The 23272-nt window shown below is 43.5% G+C and overlaps 3 protein-coding genes across 13 annotated transcripts in view; all 3 read right to left on the bottom strand.

The window, feature by feature from the left end:
• The window catches only part of tjp2a (tight junction protein 2a (zona occludens 2)), a 31906-nt gene extending 22788 nt beyond the window's left edge, over positions 1-9118 (bottom strand). For 3 of the 6 annotated variants that reach the window (XM_056588121.1, XM_056588122.1, XM_056588123.1), the window contains exons 1-2: positions 5440-5662; positions 2622-2772 (exon numbers count right to left, since the gene is read on the bottom strand). In XM_056588121.1, the coding sequence (XP_056444096.1) occupies positions 2622-2772; positions 5440-5546 (258 nt within the window). In that variant the 5' untranslated portion in view covers positions 5547-5662. Of the gene's footprint in view, positions 1-885; positions 2591-2621; positions 2773-5439; positions 5663-8505 lie in introns of those variants that run through there. The other 3 variants (XM_056588126.1, XM_056588125.1, XM_056588124.1) reach the window with 3 other exon arrangements.
• Positions 9119-10034: 916 nt separating this feature from the next.
• Positions 10035-20883, bottom strand: pip5k1ba (phosphatidylinositol-4-phosphate 5-kinase, type I, beta a). Of its 5 annotated transcripts, none has more exons than XM_056589418.1 (16): positions 20451-20883; positions 18903-19069; positions 18611-18661; positions 18415-18489; positions 17545-17675; positions 16929-17046; positions 16655-16807; positions 15777-16073; positions 14739-14923; positions 14356-14436; positions 13364-13412; positions 13092-13176; positions 12516-12650; positions 11379-11481; positions 11113-11146; positions 10035-10863 (listed from the first exon to the last, which is right to left on the bottom strand). In XM_056589418.1, the coding sequence occupies exons 4-16, from the start codon at positions 18484-18486 to the stop codon at positions 10861-10863; spliced, it is 1446 nt and encodes a 481-aa protein (XP_056445393.1). In that variant the 5' UTR covers positions 18487-18489; positions 18611-18661; positions 18903-19069; positions 20451-20883; the 3' UTR covers positions 10035-10860. The 5 variants fall into 5 exon arrangements, with proteins under 5 accessions (XP_056445393.1, XP_056445395.1, XP_056445396.1 ...); XM_056589420.1 differs by having other exon boundaries at positions 11337-11481; positions 20759-20883; XM_056589421.1 differs by having other exon boundaries at positions 11345-11481; positions 20759-20883.
• Positions 20884-22467: 1584 nt separating this feature from the next.
• LOC130381716 (uncharacterized) overlaps positions 22468-23272 on the bottom strand; it is a 2174-nt gene continuing 1369 nt past the window's right edge. Inside the window, exons 3-4 of one of the 2 annotated variants that reach the window (XM_056589432.1) lie at positions 23146-23256; positions 22468-22805 (exon numbers count right to left, since the gene is read on the bottom strand). In XM_056589432.1, coding sequence (XP_056445407.1) covers positions 22755-22805; positions 23146-23256 — 162 coding nt within the window. In that variant the 3' untranslated portion in view covers positions 22468-22754. Of the gene's footprint in view, positions 22806-23028; positions 23257-23272 lie in introns of those variants that run through there. The other variant, XM_056589431.1, reaches the window with a different exon arrangement.

The raw sequence follows: 23272 nt of genomic DNA, 5'->3' as shown, positions 1-23272 counted from the left end.
ATTTTGTGAAGGGTACTTATGCAGTACTCAACCATCCCACACACACTTCCACTGATATTTCAAACCTGACAACTACAAAGATATACAGAACACAGCACTTTCAACACAACCATCTCAACTAACAGACAATGTAAATTACACCCAAAACAGGGATGTTTTGTTTATGTCAAATAATAGTTAATACACTAGTAACACTGTAATCTACAATCCATGCGACAATGTGAAAAGCATGTGGCACATAGCAAGGGGAGATCGAGACAAAATAAAGGGTCGCTTTAATCCTGACTAAATAAATTCAAAAACGACATCCCTACTGTGAGACGGTTGAAAAGTTATCAGGATGACTGTTGTACAACCTAAACATTGTCCTAATCTGCCCTCTACTGGCCAGAATGGTGAACTACAACGCGAAGAACACAGCAGGAGTTGCAATCCAGAAAGAAAATAAAGAAATTAGCGACAAACGAAAAACAGCAGGGACAATAACACATAATTCACCAGTATGTACATCGCTACTATAACACTGACTACATAACTGTACAATGCTGATGAGAAAAGTCTTACTTTGAGGCCATCCTAACACATCTTGCCGCTATAGACCCAAGATGCGGCACTGTCCACTCCAATGACCCCTGTTTAAAGCTAATAAATGTAGTTAACCGGACACAACCTGACGCATGTTGTTAAAACGTCAACGGGACTAAAGTGCGCATGTAGGCAGCAGGTGCTGGGGTAGGATGCAACAGGCACGCATTCCCGGTAACTCGTGATGGCTTTATTTATCATAGTCAACCCGTCCGTGTCATAAGAGTATTAAGCAGATATCAATAACTAGTCACGCCATCGGGTTTGAATCCGTGTCCGCCTTTGCCTGGTTGTACTCACGTTGAAATACTGTGTCGCGTATCGGCTCAAAGAGAGGAGACCCCCTCCGTTTACGGGCATCGTGGACTTTGAACTGGACTTCCAAAGATGATTAATAAAGTACAAAATTCTGTAATCCGATGTCACCTTCCGTAGGGTATCTCAACAGTAGGGTTGTATACAAGCCGACATGGCTCAATATTTCATGGAGGTACTACTCCAAAAGCTTAGAATATCCACAACTAAAAAATGTAGCGCCGTGCCCCGAAGGTTTAGGGTGTACCAACTGAGCAGGGGTCGTGTTTATCCAACGGCAAGTCCAAAGAGATGGGTTAAAGATAGTTTCCTGAAAGTAATAGTTTCCTGAAAATATGTTTTGCTAAACCGAATAAGGACTACCGCACTCCCATCGATAAAAAACGGTCAGGTTAGTTTGCGCAATAAACTACGATGTTGCCAAGATGGATTCTTCCAAAATCGCATTGATTTTTTTAAGGGAGCCTACTGTGAGCTCCCCAGACGAGCGCGGAGGAGGAAAAGCAGTTGCACTCAAAAGGTCCGGAAAAAACAGACTCGCCCGAGAACCTAACACACAATGACCTATTGTGTGTGTTCGTGGGTTTGTGTTTCTGGGCGCGTGCGTTCCGTATGACGATGCTCATCGAAGGACACATTGGACACTTTTAAGAATGAAGATGCGCCCTAGAAATCCCCCTGAACGTACAAGTTGGTTATAAGTCAAAACTATTTGCAGATTATACATTTTAATTAGGTTAAAATAATAATAACAATAATAACAATAGCCTGATCGATTTATTGCTAATAAATATGAAAAAATAAATACACTTCAAAACGGAATAAACAACTGTTGCCATTAAAAAGCTGAACTATGTATAAAGTCAACACAACATTCCTGAACAAGTGGAATCTATTCTCATGCAAAGTAGCTCCACTACCCTAAATAACCTGACAAACAGTGAGAACAATGGGGCTTCCAGAGACATATTTCTGCTTAATCTCAGCTGACGTGAGAGGGGGCTACCCCATTGGTCGGTGGGAGGCAATTAGACAGAAGGGCAAGGGTGAACCAGAATATGTTGAAGAGGGTTATTGGCCGGACCTGAAACACATGAACTGTCGCAAGACCAGACTTTGTTTTATTTAAAATCATCTGAAAAACATTAAACATGCTTGAACGTAACCCTTGGGGCATGACACGAATCTACACGCGTGTGTAGAAACACTAACTAAATTAATCCCAATTTACCTCTGATTTGGTGTGAAAGGTAATGGTGCTTTTTCATCAGATTGTATGTAATGTGTAGGTTTATTTCATGTTATCAGACAGAACATAAATGTATTGATCATTATTTGCATGAATCCTTTAAGTAATGAATAAATTATCAATTTGGTTGCTTTTATCCCAGTCGGATTATTATGGTTTAAAGAAAAACACGTTGTCAACTTTAGACGTCCCTTTGGGCCCTGCCATCTCTGTGATGGGATTCGTTGACTGATTGACCATCTAATAATTCATGGGAAACAGGTTATTCTCAACAACGGAAAATGAGTACTTCATATTATTCTGTTTGCCTCACATTTCAGTCATAGTCCTTTCACACAAAATGTATAAAAAAAGTAAAAAAAAAAAAAATGGTTGCACTATGTATGTCACACCGATGACACGGGCTGAGTTACCAGCGGTGAAGGCCCAAAGAGGGAGCAGGACAACAAAATGGACTTGGAGCGGCCCCTACCTGGGTAATGGCGGAGTAACTGCGTGAGGAGGAGAGGCGACGGAGGTACAGGTAATGTGCTTCTCTGGTCCAGTGGAACCTGTCCCAGGAGCGGCTGGAGGTCAGGAGGTCTGATCTGGAGCGGGGGGGAGACTCAGGGCCTGGCTGCTCCCTGGAGGAAGAAATAACCAAAATGTTAAAAAGTTACACTATTTACACAAGTTAGTCTGCTACGTGAACCCGGAAATGTGGAGTACCCCAGCATATGTTGCGTTATGATATAAATGTACAGTATGGTTCCCCGTCATTAAGAAACAGATCAATGGTTACAACTCCATATACTGATGTGTGTATTAATAAATAACTTAATGCCCTTAATGGCTTCAAGCCGTATCTGTAGGCGGTTGTGTACAACTATCAGGCTCAAAACAGCATTGGCCCTCCAACAGTATTTTCTCGGAAACCGACACTTGGCAAGGAAGTTCCTTCCTCAGGCTCTCAGGTTTTCAACCCCGGTTTCATCTGCAGACAGTGGAGAATGGCCAGCGGTGGTTCAAGATGAATTAGTTAGAACGTTCTCGTTGATCGCTCGGAACAACGATACAGTCTGAGACGAGAATCTGCTGCTTCTCATGTCTTGTCATCGGAGTAAATCTTCTGCACGTGTGTTACATTTTACCAAACAAACGGACAGTGTATCTGTTCTATGTGTAACAAAGACCTATCAGCGTTCATTTCGGTATAACAAGATGCTGATGAATCAGAAGGAGGTCTAAAGATAGAATGACAGAAACATGCTTACTGCACTCACAACATTCCATTACAATTAGAGTGTGCAACTAAGCATTCGCCTAAGAAACTGATATGGTGTCCGGTTCCTGGCACTGTATTGCCAGGAACATTACTATATTAACTATTGTAGTGAGTAAACAAGAAATCCCTCCGGTTTGGAAAAACCAAAAGAAAATATTTTTGTTGTACATAAACCATTGAACGGTGTCTCTCAAATAGACAAGTACCGTGAAACCATCAGAATTATAATACGTGTTTAGGCTGTAGCCTAGGTGCGATTCATTAGTTAAAAAGAGAGAAGAAAAAAAAGAGCAGAAAAGAGCAGGATTATGAAAATAATCAACCCCAAAATAACATCCTCCCTCCAATCTCTGCCTCCCCTGCCCGCCCCCTCCCCCCTCCCCCCTCCCCCCCCCCCCCCCTCCCTACATTGACGCGTTGCATTCATGCACCATTGACAGGCAAGACATTTTTCCCATTTCCCCCCAATAACTGACAGATGCTTATGGCGTTCCTTACAAATGACACAAAAATGGGATTTTTGATATATTACAAAATGTTGGGAGTGTAAAAATGGATATATTCAAGCAATCAATAATAGGTAAGGTAACAACAACAACAGAACACTATGTAAGTGTGCCACTCCTTAATCTAAAACTAAATGAAAGCACCACCTCGCTGAACGAATGGAGCACAAACAAGACAAGAAAGAGATCCCCACTGAGATTTGTTTGGGGAAACACTGGTTGATGGCTGCTCTTTACTAGATTCCCCTGCCAAGGGCTACACAAACACTGCCACTGTTCTCAACGTCGACAGAGCCTCAGACTTCACTAGTTGGTCACACGTTGGGTCTCGGACGAGCTAACCCTAACTATGAATTCAAGTCAAACTGCCTTGGGGTAGGTTTTCCTTTAAAAAAAGGCACACCCTTTCAGTCAGGGAATACAGAGGTGCAGACATGCAATATAAAGACTCCTCTTTATATCCTCTCCTCTTCACAGATTGATTACAGATAGCAATCAGCACACATTCCTTTCCCGGGCCAGCTCAGTATTGTGGCATGTACCGAAGATGTGAGGTGAGGTAATGACCAACAGGTACACAGAGTCACACAAGGCGTATGTCAGATGCTACATAAATAAACAGGCTACCATGTAGACCTCACTGTGAAAGACAAGGTCACCCCAGGGGAGTGCTGGTTGTACCTGCTATAATTCCATAATCTGCAGTCACTTGAATTGCTGCATCTCTGGCCCAATCGCTGACAGCATGTTGGGACATGTGGCTAAGCCAAAACCTCTTTTTGACTTAACGTTTGTGGCAGGGAGTCAGAAAGTAGGGTTTTGCGGTGTTCAATTTGTACAACGGGAGTAGCAGCTGGAGTTTGGCAATGCAGGCAGGATTCTGTGTCCAATGATGGACTTCTGCTAATGATTACTCTGAACAGCCTCAAATGCCTTACAATAAAAGGAATTAAATGGGGGAAAAAAATAAAAGACTAAACTGTAGGCCAAATGTTTGTCAGAAACAGGATAAACTAGGCTGGGTAGATATGTAGTATGAGAAAAAAGAGAAAAAGTATTATTTCCCTCCTGACAATGTTGAACTTCAAATCGTCACTAATTTTTTCAAATACATGTATGAAATCGCTGTTAAATCACTACATTGTCAGAATGCAATCGCTCGGTTTCGTTCTTTCCACCTAGCCTGACATACTATCACTTGTTTGTAATGGTAATCTGCAACATACATCTCACTAATAAAACAACAAACTTCACTACCGCCCGCCTCAAAGAAACACGCACGACCGCGTTCAACTTTACTTACAGCAGCATCGCTGATTGGCTCGCCCCCTGGCGTGTCAAAAATCAGCAAGCCATGTGCATGCATTCCAAGCTTACAGCTTAAAGTCTCGGCCGATGTTGAATTAAACATCGGCTACACACCAGGCAAGCGCCGGCACAAGGCGGGCACGGCACGTGTGCGCGGCGCCCCATGCAAAACGCGCGTGCAAACAAACCCATGCGACGCGGGAACATCTTACCCCTGGGGCCGCCAGAGTTTCCGGCCGGGTGGCAAGAGCTCCCGCTTGTTCAGAGGGACCACCCCCATGGCCGCCTGCATGATGGTGATGAACTTCTTGAACTTCATCTTCCCCTACCCCGACCCTGCGCCTCGCTCCACGGCCGCGCCCTTCACGCTCCTCACGCCCCGGCGCCCGCAGGGCATCCACTCGTCCCCGGGGCCAGCTGACACGACCGCTACACAGCTCTCCTCCTCCAACCACCGCCGCCACCGCTCCGTCAACGCTCCCTTTACACTCCTCATCCCCTGCTCTGAGAGTCCGCGCCTCGCCACCCCCCCCCCCCACCCCCTCCCTCCCACCGCCGACACGACGCCGTTAAGCTGTGGGGCGGCACTGGCTCCACAACGGCCTGGCGCCCGCTCTGATGCTCAGCAGCCAGGGCTGCACTATGCCTTCAGGTCGGGTGCCCTACACTGCCGCTGCCTTCGCCTCCTCCTCTCCCTGACAGATGTCCTTTTGTGTTGCCGACGGATGCGGAGAAGGACAAACCGTGGCCATGTCACAGCCGCTGGCCGGTGGGCAGATCTGAGCGGGCACGGCGGCACATCTCTTACATAATTCTGGGAGACTCTGTGGACATTACACTAATGAAAACGCTGCGCCCGCCACCAGTGCTGTGGCAGCCACCGGTATATAATTGTGGTACTAAGCTGGTCCGGATCACGTTCTACTCCCATCCCTGGCCCCTTCCTTCTGTAATCCCACATCCAAGCTTAGCTTCCTCCCACCATTAACACCCGTGCATGTGCCCATCTCCTCACACACACACACACACACACACACACACACACACACACACACACACACACACACACACACACACACACACACACACACACACACACACACACACACACACACACACACACACACACACACACTCGACCCCCTATGGGATCAGATTTAAAGGTCTGTATCTTGTCATTTCGTATCCTGTCTCCATCGGTCGGCACGCTGCCACGTCCCGTGAGGAGTCACATCAATAAAGTCATAATCTGCGCGGCACCATGATGGGTCTGTGGGCCAATGCAAGCTGCCGGTGGGATTTATACTCCAGCGGCCGGGCTGTGTGGATTAGGGCTGGGGGGTCGGGGGGGTGGGTGCTGGGGGTTCATAAGGGCCGGAGATTTCACTGCCAGGGAGCAGAAATCCCTCGGTTCTCCAGAAGGACAAAAAAAAAAAGCCAAAGCGCAGCGTGCTCCGGCCAGACATGAAAAACTCTATTTTTAAAATGTTAGGTAACCACAACCACATTGGACAAGAGGGGGAGGCTTAATCGGTGCCTTGTATATCTTGTCTGTCCGCAGGGACAAGATAGAATGCCTCTACTCCTGTTTATGCCCATTTAAGATGCTAAGCCTGCGTTTACCATGGCGCTGGGTAGAAACAGAAGGCAGTCAGGCCCAACCACTTAATCCAACACCTCCGTACGAACATACAAGCTGGGATACGTGAGAGGCCTCGTGCTCTGACTTGCCAACCCGTAAAGAAAAGAGAGAGAGGTGTGTGTGTGTGTGTGTGTGTGTGTGTGTGCGCGTGTGTGTGTGTGTGTGTGTGTGTGTGTGTGTGTGTGTGTGTGTGTGTGTGTGTGTGTGTGTGTGTGTGTGTGTGTGTGTGTGTGTGTGTGTGTGTGTGTGTGTGTGTGTGTGTGTGTGTCAAAGATTAACATGAGGTTCCCATTTTGTTAGGCATTATGCTTTGAACTGTAGATACTGTTGTAATTTCTGTCATAAAATTGGCTAACCTCAATGAACAAAGTTTGATTAAACATCCTGGTGCAGGAGAAACAAAGAACCACACTTTCCCTGCAAAAGATTTCCACTTTTAAAACAAACTATTCCTAATGACGACGAGTGCAGTGTAATGCCAGGAAAACAGTTGCAAGACACTGAACTCTGAGTCAGTGGAAATATGCAGAGGAACCCCAACCCTACGCGTGTTCAGCCCTTAATCAACGGCCTTAAATGTGTTAACATTTACACAAGCAGTTGGTTTCTGCCACATGTATAGCAACATTGTAGTGCTCCTGCAATAATAGTAGTAGTAGTAGTAGTAGTAGTAGTAGTAGTAGTAGTAGTAGTAGTAGTAGTAGTAACAATAGTATCGAACTGGAGAAGCTCGCACTGTACTGCCTTAATGTAATGGCAAAGATCCGTGACCCATTGTAAGTCGCTGACTGATTGCATGAACTACTGCTCTCTTACTGGGTCCGTTATGCAACGCCCATGATGCCATGCGTGCGTTGGCCAGATGGAGACACATTTCACTCTCCAAATCGATGCCCGGAGGGTTGGGTCAAGTCGGGTGAGGAGGGATGGGATAAAGGTTGTGTTGACTATTAGTGTCGTCTTGACCATCCATAAATCTTTGCGTGTGTCTGTACATTGTAACATTTGGCATTATCAAAACATTTCAGTATCTAGATATGGTTACCACCAACACACAAAACAATTAGGCCTTGCCTAACTAAATCTGCATAATTGAAATACAAAATATATTTGTTGTTATTGATATTGTAAAGGCTATTTTGAATAAGCTTCCTAAATCGGTCTGTCGCAAGTACCTTTACATGTTATGGGTGTGTCATTTCGCAGATAATGAATCACATCATTAACCGTTTTATTGCTAGATGTTGGGTAAGTTAAGGTTTTCATCAAAAAGAGTTTAGAGCGGTCATGCTTCAATAGATAACTTTGTTAAAGTCGCTGGGACATTGTGAGGAGGGGGTGTTATTATAACCCCTGGCGTAATCTGAGATGTACAGGTTTGGGTTTGTTAAAATCAAAAGCAAAATGGAATTTACAAAATACAAATTCGAAACACAATTCTCGTTGGCAAAAATGGACTTACAGATGGTGTGTTTGGAAGTTTATCCAATGCACGATAATTTACAGTGTAATCTATTGTACAGGCCACACTATTCTGTTCCGATTAATTATTAACAGAGCCGAGCTTTCAGGCTAAAGCATAGCTATAGCCTACACAAAATGATACATTACTTATCATTTAAATGGGAATACTCACCTGTTGTTGAATATACATTGCAGAACGTTTAGCTCTTTGTATCGGGGCCTACCTGAGACTACAGGGCTTATAGCTCCTCAATAACAACAGCAGAGTCGCTGGGGCTCTACGAAACAAGGCCTTGACCGAATTCAAATCGGCGTGTTAGGTTTTCAAATCAAGGAACATATATTGGCCTTGGTGGTGGAAAAATAACAGGGTAGGCCTGTAAAATGACTTATTTTGTTCACTTTTAACTCGACAACATTAAACACCTGCTGCCAGTAAACTCAACAGGCTACGGTAAATGCCCATATATGGACCAGTGTTTTAGACGCATATTCAATTTTTCGACAATAACAAGAGAGTAGACCGATTTCCCATGTACTAAATTATTAGTTGGTACGTTTTGACGTGTTGTAGGTTTCACATAATGTAAAAGCGATCAAAAAGGTTACTTACTGACGCTACTTTGCCTTTTCGTCAAATTGCGCTCTCTGGTTTCCGGGTTGTAGCAGGTGTGGGCGTGATCTTGGCTGCAGGTGTGTCCCGTAGCGTCAGATTATTGTGGCAATGACTCAAAGCTCTGTTGCTCAAACTTCTGCAATGTCGGCCAAGTTTTTTTTTTCTTTTGTTATGACTAACTTCAATTTCATATCCAATGAACTACTAATCCCACACATAAAATCACATGAATGGACGGATATAATTATATTTTTCGCACTTTCCTTTAATGCGGCGAAGGTCTAATTAAATCATGAATAGGTTATCAAGTTTGTGACAAAAGAAAGTCATATTTGCCGCATTCCTTATCTTTCTCTCTTTCTTGATGATAACAACCGTAGTGGTTGGGGTGTAATTTCAATGGTTGTCAAACTAGTTGAACCTGTTCCAGAATCCAGGCAGACCTACAGACCCTGTGGCTGGACTGAATGACATATAGGACTGTGTTTGTCTAGAAGGAAGTATTTTTGAACACTAACCCTCTGACCGAATTAGAGTAGTGTCAGGCTTAAGTAAGTGTCCTTTTTGCCTACTTTTATGTGTGCATATACAAAAGCGTAGAGATGTTTACTACCACAATAGAGGCTCACAAACAAGTCATACCTGGGACAAATAAAGCTTAAGAAAATTGTTTTGTTTTCAATCACGCATTGATTCGAAACGAATAGGCCTTAATCGAATGAATGCAATGCAATGCATAAACTAAATGCATCGTAATCCGTTTGATATGACAATGGCCGTTTGTGTGGCCCTGACAATATAACATATCTCCAGGTAGATCTATCATCCCTCTTTGGTATTCATTTTTGACCAGTTTTAAATAACACTTTTGATAACACTATCGCGCAAATACACACACGCACTAATAAACACATAATAATAATAATAATAATAATAATAATAATAATAATAATAATAATAATAAAACATTTTTTACTAGAGCAGAGCCATCAGTGAAATCCTTTTGCTTTTGCGCCCCCCTGTGACTAAATTTGGTACACCACAGAAAGATAGTCAAATTGAGAGAGTTCGACACACAAATACCATTCATTTTCAACATAAAGTATGTATTTATTTAGCAAATAAAGTTATTCTATAATACAATAATGAACACTTTACAGCCACACTGAATTGAAATGGGTATGATTTCACCGTTAAGCCATTTTTTCACTATATACAAAAATTAAATCAATGCATCAATGTGCATTTATATATTACAATATCATATTTTGAAACACACACACACACACACACACACACACACACACACACACACACACACACACACACACACACACACACACACACACACACACACACACAGTCAAACACATTCCAATGAATGAGTAAAATGTTAAGTAAGATCATTGCTTGCTCAGGATGATTGACTCAAGCCGATAATAAAAGGAAATTCAGTGCTGAAAGATGTAACACGGTCAGGGTAAATCTACAGTACATAGCAGGCAGATTGTCCATGATAAAAAACAGAATGAATGAGGAAACAGATGTAGAACTGTATTGCAACAGTTCATTGCAGACAGGACACATTTAAGCAGTAACAAATGTGGCTGAAATTGACTTTATAATCAATAGTTACAGTAGTTCCATCTAATAAATATATTTAGATATTCAAGGGATCCAGCCTCTGAGATCTATCATCAGTTTGTAGCATTTGAACAGTGATATGACGAACCCTGGTTGAAGTAGAACAAAACAAGAAAGAAAAACAGATGTAAAGAATCTCGGCCTCTGATTAGCCACACAGTCACTTCGTATTTCTGCAGACAAGATCACCTATTGCATTGTGTGTGTCAAGAAAATAAAAAAGGAGCTTTTCTTCGAGAGGCACAGCGGAGGCGAGGTCATCCAACCTCACTAACGAAACAAGAAAGAATAATTATCGGTTATTTTCTTAAAAGAGCTCTCGCTGGCATATTGTGTACGTCAGCAGGTACAGATATCGGATTAGTTGTCGTGCTTATGCCCTCTCTAGGTTATAATAAAACACTAACATTGAGTGGTCTGTTGTCATAATGTAAGCCCACTGTTTCGACAGAACATTTCCTGTTGTATTAATGGGAAATGCATTATTATTCCACACAGACACACCAAATTTATTCTCACCAAGTAGACGTCCAGCTCTGTATCTGATTGGCTGCTGTGAAAAGAGTAAAGTTAAGTAAAGTAAAGTTATTTCCCGCCCTGTTATACATTTAAGGAAGGGATTTGGGGGAACTGTATTGGGATTTTTGGCCTTAGCCACAGTGTAACCATTTATTTGAATTTATATTAATTTGCTGAACAATCTTAACCTTTGTCTTAAATATGGTCGCCATAATGGGCCGTACCAACATACTTGACGTTATAAACCCAGAGACCCGAGGAAGGACCTGAATATGGGCTCCTCGTCACGGGGGCAGTCCAGGTCAAAGGAAACGTGGGCCAAGTCGCTGCTCTTCGGGACCAGATCTGGCTGGTTGGAGGAGCTAAAGCCTTCAGAGGGAAACAGAGTCGGCAGTGAATAGGTGGACTTCAAACTTACTTATTGATATCAAATCATTTTTAAGGCTGTAGTCTCATTGAGGCTCTTTTTCAAGAGAGACCTGATTTGCAGCCTCACATTTACAAACCACAAATAAACAAATGGAGGCCTCTTCAAGGATTTGTTTGAACATGATTATGCTTTGCATTCTATTTTAATTCAAATATAATTTATGTATATCTTGCTATACATAACAAAAAGTCTAAATAAAAGGTCTCAAAGTCAGTCAAAAATCGTAGTTTTAAGTCAATGATATGCACCCATTTGGTAGGACACATTTGACTTGAGACTTGAATGTTTGGCAGTGGAAACTGGGAAAGAGCAGCTCATCTTTCTATTCCTCATAAATGCACTACATTCACATGTCTTCTGTGATCCAGCTGTACCTGACAGTTAGAACTGTATCCACCAAAGGGCTAAATGAACTACTTACTCTATACACCTACTTCGTGATGGCAACTGAAATCTGAAACCTACTTCTTATTAAGTTATTACAGCTTATCAAGGTGCAAATTAAGTATTTGAAATTCAAATTCAAATCATTCAGGAATAAGGAAATCTATTGATTTCCTTATTCCTCTATTGATTTCCTTATTCCTCCTGGCTACGAAGCCAAGCGGGTGACCAGTTACAATACACTCCCACTACATTGACGATGCAGAATAAGGAAACTACTGCATTTCAGACTCTAGGAAGGTACTAAGTACACAAAACAGCGAGGAGATGGGAGGGGGGGTTGGAGGAGCAGGGATTCTGACCACACCCCTATAACCCTGATTCTGTCCAAGACCGAGTTCTTTAGCGGACTCTGAGATGAATATGGATGCACCTTTCAACTTTCTCTTGACACGATATTGGGTGCAGTGTGTGGCAGACCTCGCCCCTCTGTGATTGGCCTGTGGTTACTCTACTCTTCCTGTTGTCCATCCCTCTGAGCTGACACTACTGGGTGTGAATGAGAGCGCGTACAATCGCTCCACGTAACTTTTTCCATCCAGGTGGTCCATGCTCTGGGTCCTCTTCTCCTCGCCGGGCTGGAGAGGGGACAGGACCTCCTGGGAGGCCGACTTGGCCGCGTACAGGGAGCCTCGCTTCCTCTTGGAGGAGGTGCCCCTTAGGGCTGGGAGGGGGGAGGGGGTGGAGAGAGAGAGAGAGAGAGAGAGAGAGAGAGAGAGAGAGAGAGAGAGAGAGAGAGAGAGAGAGAGAGAGAGAGAGAGAGAGAGAGAGAGAGAGAAGAGCGAGAGAGAGTGGAAGGGAGGGAGAATGAGAGAGAGAGAGGAAACAGATAAGTATTATTCTTTCTTTGTTTAAGCGCTTCAGCAGTTTCCCAAGTGAGTTTGTTTCACTAACATTTTCACATAAAACCCGCAGGGCTGAGTCTCTGGTTGAGATACTAAACCAATATGGCAGATATTGCACAACATCTGACAACAATGAGCATAGTGTGTCTTTAATTCAGTCGGTTCCATTAAATCATTTCTTGAAATCATACATTTTATAATAGCTGTGCCGTATACGCTTGTCTTGATGCATTTTTGACTAAAGACGTGGGAGTTCTTACCATTGATCTTTTTGAACACCGTTGTGCCCATGAAATTCAGGAATCGGTCGGCATAAAAATTAGGCCTGTGAACGGAAACTGTATCCTGAAAATAAACATTGACGCAAGAATTAAGCGTGCACTCAAAAATAAATACACAGAATCAAATGGCACTCAACAAAAACGCACGTACACACAAGTGCACACTTTTACAGAAACACACACACACACACGCACACACACACACACACACACACACACACACACACACACACACACATAGGATTGCTTACCCCATCGTAGACAAGAGCTTTCCAGGAGTGCTCTACTTTCTTGATGAACCTAAAATGACAGGAAGTTCAACTATGAGTCAAAGTCAAAACTCATTTTTAACAATATAGTACCACACAGCAGCAGTAGAGGGCAGTGTTTGTCTCAACAAAAACATTAAATGGACCCACTTTCCTTTAAAAATACATCTATTCCACTGAAATTCATTCATACATTGCTGATATTAAATGAGTGCCATTACTATTAACACCACTAGAGCGTCTTCTTAGTGCTCCTGGTACTGTCAATCAAATGTTGATCAATCACCCTGATCCCGCCCTTATATCTTGTTCGACTGGGACATGTGATGCATCCTGGAGGCAAGACTGTTGCTTCACACACAAAAGGTTCTGTCGGTAACATTGGAGAGTTGTAAAGAGAGAGCAGAACAGAGCAGAACAGGGCAAAAGTTTGAAACTAAACAATAAAAGGATCCATCTCTGCTATGCTCTCCTATGTTTGTCTGTTATCCTGTCAAATGTTGACAGGAGAGATGGATTCAATGAGCCAATCAGAAAGAGTTACCCTGATCTGGTGAGAAGTTAACCTAGAATCTAAATTGCCTTAAACAGAGGCAGGCTTGGTCAACTAGAAACAGACATTCTGTTCACTCCATCATAGCTGACGGAGTCTCACACATTACACTCAAATAATAGCCCTTAAATCGTACCTTCAGCACTTTTAACTACAGTTAACCCACATGTGGAATAGTGCGTGGGTTTAGAGTGCATGAAATATGCACCAATACTGGCATGACATGCTTATATTGTATGATTAACGAGTAAGAGATTAGTGCAAGACAAAATCTTGGAGTGGAACTGGAAACATGTTATCATAGTGTCTGATTTAATCTGGGAATCTTGGGACTATGACGCTGAAACACCCAACAAGGAAACAGAAATGGGCCAACGAGGAAACAGAATGAGCAGACATTTATGAGCACATTTTTACTTACCGGTATGATTGCAGGATATCAATGATCCCCAAGAAGATGAGCAATTTCTCATCTTTATGCTTTGCAGGAATTCCACCCATTCTGTAAGAAAGTCAACTGTATTTGTAAAAGTCACCGGAACTGTATTGTTTTTGGTATGAATTGCCTAAATAATAATTAAACAGCAGTAATAATTGATCTGTCTAAGGATCGAACTAATCCAAGCCTATTAACAACAACTAAGTCTTAATAATCAAACAATGATCCTCTTGGAAAATAATCCTCTCATTCACCAAAGCGGTTAACCTCCCAATGTGCCACAGAACGTCATGACGTCAAAGAGCGACCTTCAGACAGCAGCAGCAGAGCGGAAGGTACTACACAATAAAAGCCCCCCTCCTCACGTGTCATCGTCCACCACAGGCTCGGGGTCCTTGGCGTTCCCCTGGATGGACTCCAGGGCCGTGGAGTACAGCACCTTCTGGCCTCTACGGCTGTCCCCGCGGCCCCCTCGGCTCCCCACCTTCTTGTCCAGCACGTGGACCCCCAGCAGCAGGCTGTAGTCCATGATCTTGAAGCTCTCCAACACCTGCCAGGGAGGATAAAGCATTCTGTTTACCCAAGTCCTCCCATCCTATATCAACACACGCGCATGTGGGCCTAAGGTATCTCATCACCCATGTAAACACCCAAGGGAAGAATGCCCTCCGCTAAGCCTTTGGTAAACAGCCATTAAGGCCTGCGATAAAGGTGGATTCGCCCCCCCCCTTGCGTACGAAACCCATACACATACAGTAAGACGTAAGCTGTAAATCCCTTTCGAACAAACACCTGATGTCATGAGGTGGCTCCCACTGAACAAAGGGGCCTTTTAACATCCCAACAGTTACCTAACTGGAGGCTTATAATGTTTCCGAGACGGCATGGCATGCACAGCCGCGTATTTACTGTACCGCAATCCAGCTCCTAGGCTCGTTAGGCCCGTTAATAAGAGTCAGGTGTTCTACTGTGCTGGCGCTAATCCTGGAGGCGGAGGTGACTGTTTAATCAAAAGATACGTGACGATAGTAAGGTCCCTGAGAGACATATCTCTTACATAATGCATTGATAGGGCGGGCGGTGGAATGTGTTTACACCGGATTATAACCACACAGTGTTGATATATTGCGCTGAATTGTCATAAAGTGTCCTTTTAAAATTACATGATACCATTTTCAAAGCTCACATTGACTTATTTGTGATAGTTCTTTTTTTCATTTTTGTGTACGATCGATACTGAAAGACCGCCAGTTGGCTGGTTAACGGCAGATTTTCAGCGACCTATGACCCCTTCTAATCAGTGTGCTTTCTTGGGGATGGTGATGGACAATAACCCGGGCTACCGTGAACCGGGTTTGTCCTCTCCCGTCGGCCCGCGATCTAGCGGGCTACAAACTACTCACCCGACAGTCTCTCTGCAGGGTCTTCATCAGGGCGTTGTAAGTCTCGGCATCAAAGTGCAGGCCCTCGTGCATCTCCTGGAAGTCCAGGTCCTTGAAGGTGGGCGAGGACTTCAATCTCTCCTTGCGGTTGGCCCGGCGCTTGTACGTGGAGCCCTTCAGGTCGTACTTGTAGTTCATCTTGAGCGCGCACGGGAGCACGTTGTTCATGACCACCACGCGGACGTTCACCCCGCCGCAGTTGATGTAGTAGAGGCCGTAGAACTTGGGCAGCAGCGTCCTCGGGTTCTGGTTCAGGTTCTGCAATGATTAAGTCGGTAGCATGCGTTGAGTTAGTTCAGGTTCTAGACTGATATAGAAACGCATGTGTTTGGTTTGCTCAGGGTCTAGACTGATCTAGAGAACCATGTGTTTGGTTTGCTCAGGGTCTAGACTGATCTAGAGAACCATGTGTTTGGTTTGCTCAGGGTCTAGACTGATCTAGAGAACCATGTGTTTGGTTAGCTCAGGTTCTAGACTGATGGAGAGACGGATGCGTTGATGTGTGGGTTTGGTTTTGTAGAATATGTATTAAAGATGTAATTCACACAAATTAGCTGACAACTGTGTAAATTCCCATTAATATATATTCTCAGCTTCTAATGACGACATGTTGTGACAGGTTGAATACGGTATAAACCTATTGGGTTACTTGTCCTTTAGAGACTAGGCCCATGGTTACCTGCGGTGCCATGGTTATGGAGTGTTATGGAGTGTGTCATGCAAGTGCTTCACTTTAGCTTTGCATCGGCCCATGTGGCTTTTACTGACATGCAAATAGTTTCCCTCAGCGGACAGTGACGTGTCAAGTAGCCGTGTTTGTGTTTCAAGGAGAGACTCACCATGTAGTAGCCAGGGAGCAGTTTCTGCAGAAACTCTGCCTCTTTGTGCTGCACTGTCTTAATGATAAACTCATCGTCGCTGGTCAGGTAGAACCAGGAACTGCTGGCCCCGGGGTTGGAGAGTTCGATCAGAGGTTCATTGCACATAGAGTACTGCGGGAACAGAAGATTTTTATCACACTTATGACTTCACCTTCTGGTCGAGAACCAGGATGTGGAATAGTCAAACATTTCCTGTATCTTCTTTCTGTTTGTGTGTCTTTGTGGCTCTTACAAGATAGTCGTCTGGTTTGATGCCAAACAGCTCCCTGAAATAGCGAAAGGCGAGTGGCGCGTACGTCTTCAGACGGAAGTCAGGGTAGTGGTGTGCCGGAGTGAGAGTGCTTCCCTCACTGGAACGGAGCAAAAAGGTGTATCGCAGACAAAAAGAAAGAGCACTGTTACCAACAAACTCAACAACAACAACAACAACAACAACAACAGCAACAACAGTTTGCATCATGCACAGTTGCAACTCACTAACTAGAGCGTTCCAAGAGCGTATAAACTTGACTGAGATCTGGCTAACAAGCAGTTATCTCCGCATCCTATCAGTTCTTACAGCAATAATCCATCATGGAATCGTAAACCAAGCAAGATGTAGCACACTTAACTCAATGCACAGGGTCTGCGTCTTCTCATGTATCTTCGATCGCTAACGTTATCATAAGCCTAGCACCAAGCTCTGATGATAACAGCCACAACCACAACCTTAATCAGTAGTACGCTTTTCGTTTTTTTTATGAGGTCAGGCGACTGACTATGTTCATAATTGACAGATACAGCTTTACATTATTTACAGATTTATATTAAAATTATTTTTTTAACAAGCAAACACACAATACACGTACCTGGGCAGATACACGCTCTCCACCACAGAGAAGTCCTGCATGAGAACATCTCTATCGGGCTTGGAGCTGAGGTTGCCCACAGCATAGCCGATGCCCAGCTGGATGGCTCCTTTCAGGGCAGCGGGTGTCGGCTGGGAACCCAAAGTTAGAACGAATGGAACAATCAAACAATGTATTATTTGGTATTGAAGTGCACAAGCAGATTCACAAGCATGTGATAGAGATTTAGGGATTTCATCCCTACACAACAAAGTCCCTGCACAAGAGAGTTTTATCAAAGTAGGCCTTTAGATGATATGTGTATGTGAAATGGGTATTTGTTTTGTATCGAGCCATTCAAGGCAGGAAACGTCAATTTATTTTCAAAATGGATTTCATATTTGCTATTATTAACACAAAATATTGCGTGATACATTGATTGATGCAATTATTAAAATCAACATCTTTGTGTATCTTTCTTAAAGATTTCACAACTAAACGCCTTTAATCTACTGTGTGCCATGCCTTAAACTAAAGGATTTTAAATCAGGATGTTTCCATGTGCATGCATAATCCTGATGAATTCCTGAATGCAATTCTCAGGAAAATAGCAGGGATAAACGTAATGGTTATGAAATATCCAAATAGTGTGGCTTGGATGCGGTTCTACAGCCTGAATACTGATGCATGTACAGATTATATCGAGGGTATGGAGAGTGCAGTTATGGTAGTTTAAACACATCTTTTTTATAAAGCCTTTGGTTCGTTTCAAACTCTTTTGGAGAAATGTTTATATTGTAACATTTGACATGATAAACCAATATTTCCACATTGATTTTATTGTCATTGCAGTGTAATACTGACTATAGAATGAAACCTATGGCCTCTGACCTTTTTAAAGTCCTTGGTCGCTTTTGAACCCCTGGCAGCACTTCCTGCGCTGTCTTTGGCTGCGGTCGACATATTCTGGGAAAGAGAGAAACAGGTAAAGGGGGAAGTCAAAAGGTTCCCCAAACCCTTCGGAATGCAGCCGCTTTCCAAAAATGTACTTCCCTTTTCTTCAGCGATAAACAGTATGGCAAATTACCTTGAATTGATTTTTGGTTTACAGAAAACACATATCCTTGTGCCACAATACCTACGGGAACAAAGATAAAAGAGGAAGGGTCAAGAGAGGGTTAGATATGACGTGTATACTTTCCCATAGATAGAGGAACAAAAACTCTATTACAAAATGTAGTTTCAGAAAAAATAAACACAACGGACAATGACACCTCAGTCTTATCATTAAAAGCCCAAAATGGATAAAAAAACTATCCCCATCCTATCAAATGAACCTTCAAAACGTAACCATTGTCTTAGAACATGTGCATATTTACCTCTGGATACTGCGGCTCACCGCCTCAGCGTTGGCTGGGTATAGCTTTTCCCCCAGTGGTGTGTGGGTGTGCGTGTGTCTTCGCCGGCCAGCCGCACGGTGCTACAGTGGTGGACCCCCCGGAGTATTAAACTCCTCACTGCTCCAATGGGACCCCTCGCCACAACCCTTGATCCCAATTAGAAAGGATTGGGAAGCATTACACACCAAAGCCCTGCGTTTAGGACATTCCGCACGCACACACACACACACACACACACACACACACACACACACACACACACACACACACACACACACACACACACACACACACACACACACACACACACACACACACACAATCACGCATGCATGCATGTGCACACATAGACACAAACCGAGACATGTATGCATACACACACAAACACACGTGCATGCACGCACAAACACACAGACACTCACATTCACACACACACACACACACACACACACACACACACACACACACACACACACACACACACACACACACACACACACACACACACACACACACACACACACACACACACACACAAACACACCTCCCCATCAAGTACAGATTAAAACCATCAACAAACAAAAATGATAAACAAGGAAACAAACATGATGAGGAACATGTGAAAGGTCGAGGCATATGTTGAAGTTGAGGGAGTTTTCCATCAATACATTCCGGCAATACTTAAAAAAATAATAATGAGGTCAGATAGTTGACCTGATATAACATTGTTCTTAATTTCAGACACAGTTCAGCACATAGATTGGCCTTTTTTTCAAACATGCATATATAATTATTTATTACTTACTTTAATTAATAATTTATTATTTTAATCGTTTATAGGTTGTAATTTGCATTATACCACCTTTTTTTTTTAACAATATCTATTTAAATAGATTTGGTACTTCTATAACGTTGACGAATGCTCATGAGTTGAACATTAATATCACAACTGGTTCAAACTGTAAAGGAAACCAAGCTATATTTAAGGCACCATTGATCATAGGTGATTCCTTTCAAATTAAGTGTTACTATGAATCCATCTAGGGATAGCCTGTAATAAAGCAGCGAGTGATAGGCGTGCTGTGTTGACACTGGGTGTGGGTGACGGGAGAGAGAAGCCAAATGATGCAAATGAAGCTTGGGATCACTAAGGTAAACAAGCAGCAGGCACGACAGAGGGCCACACAGCCACGTCACATGAGACCCTATCCTTAAAGATTCGTTCAACCGCAACAAAGCTTTTCTGATTTCCTAAACCAGGCTCCATGTGGAGGAGATGGCTGCTTTCATAACTATTGATCCATGATGGGGCACGCACAAGTAGGCACCTAGAGTAGGCCTAATATTGACTTAGTATAGTCAGATACAGGCCTATGGGAATATCCTACAGCAATATCAATGAACTAAATATTTCAAGGTTAGGTTGTTTAATGGTCGTGAGGTGAACATTGAAGAAGGGCAGGTCTACCCGGTTCTATCGCTTGAGTGCTTCGAGGATCGATCTTGAATCGATCGAATGTGTCCTACCGGTTCACAGGTGGATTTCCTCAGCTTTATCTGATTGAAGATGGGTGACTCACAGGTCGCATTCAGCCTGTATCATCCGACGATGTGTAATGAGTCACATTTAGTTTACCAATACATGTTAAAAAACATGACAACCTTTAGACCCTCGGAGACATTGTACCGCTCTGTGTTCGCCCACTCTCTCTCTGAAGAGGACCCGTCGATAGGGGGCACCAAAGTCCCGCCAGACGCGCGTCTCAAGCCTTCCCCTTACAATTACATCAAACCCAAAACTTTGATCCACCAGTAATGTGAAGCGTTCTTCTTACCATGAGCAGACATTGTCCTCGGTAAAAGTGTGTCAGCGCGAGCAGATAATCCAACTGCCTCAGGACGCGCTCGTAAATATGGGTTGGAGATAAACCCGCTCGAGCATCCTAACCACTTCCGCGCCCTTTGCTCGCTCGGTCGCTCGCGCGCGCTCTCTCTTTCTCTCTCTCTCCCCGCCTACCTGTAAGCTGTTATGTTAATGTGTAGCTTACTCATTTCTGCACCACAGTAATTACTTGTCTGTACTATCATCATCAGGTCTCTTATATTACTTAGTATAATTGTCTTGAAGGCATGCCCAAGTTAAACATTGGCTACTGTACTGGCTTACATTTTACTTGCTATGTATATGCACTTTCTCTCATACCAATAAGAAATACATTTAAAATATATTCAGAAACAAAAGAAAGGCAACAAAATCTCAAGAATCACTCACTCACCAACACACACACGCACACACACACACACACACACACACACACACACACACACACACACACACACACACACACACACACACACACACACACACACACACACACACCTCACACACACACACACACACACACACACACACACACACACACACACACACACACACACACACACACACACACACACACACACACAGACAGACAGACAGACAGACAGACAGACAGACAGACAGACAGACAGACAGACAGACAGACAGACCGACAGACAGAAAACACACACCACCAACATACACAAACAAACGCACATGCATATGCATGTTGTCTTTCCTTTTGCCACCTCTAAAGCACTCTATCTCTCTCTCTCTCTCTCTCTCTCTCTCTCTCTCTCTCTCTCTCTCTCTCTCTCTCTCTCTCTTTCTCTCACTCCATCTCTCGCAATGTCTCTCTCTTTCTCAGTGGGCCAGAGTTCGTTCCGTGGTGGCCCTTGTTTTGGTTATGATGGGGACAGACATGCCTGCCTTGAGGTCATCCGATAGATGAGGGCTTTTTACACACAACCTTTGACAAATTTAGCTTGAGCTGGATTCTCTCGCTCAGAGGGTTCCTTCACTTATTGAGGTTGACAGTTTTTTTTTCACAAAAGTCATTGGGAGGAGGATTGTGTGTTTGCCACACTTCCTGTAAACAGGAAGTGTCATGCCCCCATAATGTTATATGATTCCATATTTCCACATACTTCTTTACAAACTATTTGTCAATTTCACTGCTAAACATAAACACACACACACACTCAGGAAACACACACTCACAAAAACGGACACACACACACACACACACACACACACACACACACACACACACACACACACACACACAAACACACACACACACACACACACACACACACACACACACACACACACACACACACACACACACACACACACACAATCACACACACACACTCACACACACACACACACAAACACACACTCACTCACACACACACGCACACACACACACACACACACACACACACACACACACACACACACACACACACACACACACACACACACACACACACACACACAAACACACACACACAAACACACACACACACACACACACACATTCACACACTCACACACATACACCCACCCACAGAAACACACATGCATCCACAAAAACACGCGCACACTGGTCTGAGCAGTATGCGTGAAAACGAAGGAACCGGTTTTGCTTGAGGCCAGAGACACAGTTTCTTCACACGTTTTGATGGTTTATTTTAATGCTTTGGGATGGATACTGAACAGCAGAATGCAGCTTCAACAAATGAAAGAGGCACAGAACTTTCACACCAGGCACACCACACACAGGAAAAGGGAGGTCCTTTATTTCCACATTTACATATTCTAGTCCACACTTCCATACATCCTTCTCCCGAGGTTGACGGCTAGCTTCATTTCAAACCTTTGTAAGAGAGAGTCTGCACTGAGTTACGAGGCTTATCCTCCGTCGTTTAGGGTGTTGATGCAGCTGCGTCTCATCTCCCGGCGCGTCAGAGTCTGACCTTTGGCGGGAGCGGCATACCACCTCTCATGTCATACAGCTGAAAATAAAAACAAGGTAACAACTTCAACAGAGGTTTTCTTTCCTGAATAAGACTAAGCAGCGGTGCACTAAAAAGAACCATCCATGTTTTGGGTTCTCATTGTCTTTTGAAATAGTCAACAAGTGGACAAATGACTTCGAAATTGGTATAACTCTTTTATTCATTTAAAAACTTTTTCGCTTAAGTCAACTTGTTTGATGATGGAAGTAGATGCCATTCTCGTGCCATCCCACCTTAATTATTTGGGGAAATTATGTTTATTGAAGAGCAACCATGTATTTACCTGTGTGTGTGTGTGCATTGAAATAAATAAATTGCTAAGTGGAAATAAACCAACCTGTTTTTCCAGGTCCTCAATCGACCGGAGACGTCTGTTAATCATTTTATCTCGCACATTCACTTCGGAAGCCAGGCTAGCCAATCGCCTTGCCTGATTATCCACTGTGACCTTTATATGACACACC

This window comes from Gadus chalcogrammus, chromosome 4, assembly GCF_026213295.1.
Source record: "Gadus chalcogrammus isolate NIFS_2021 chromosome 4, NIFS_Gcha_1.0, whole genome shotgun sequence".
NCBI lineage: Eukaryota > Metazoa > Chordata > Actinopteri > Gadiformes > Gadidae > Gadus > Gadus chalcogrammus.
This window is presented reverse-complemented; position numbering and strand designations above follow the sequence as displayed.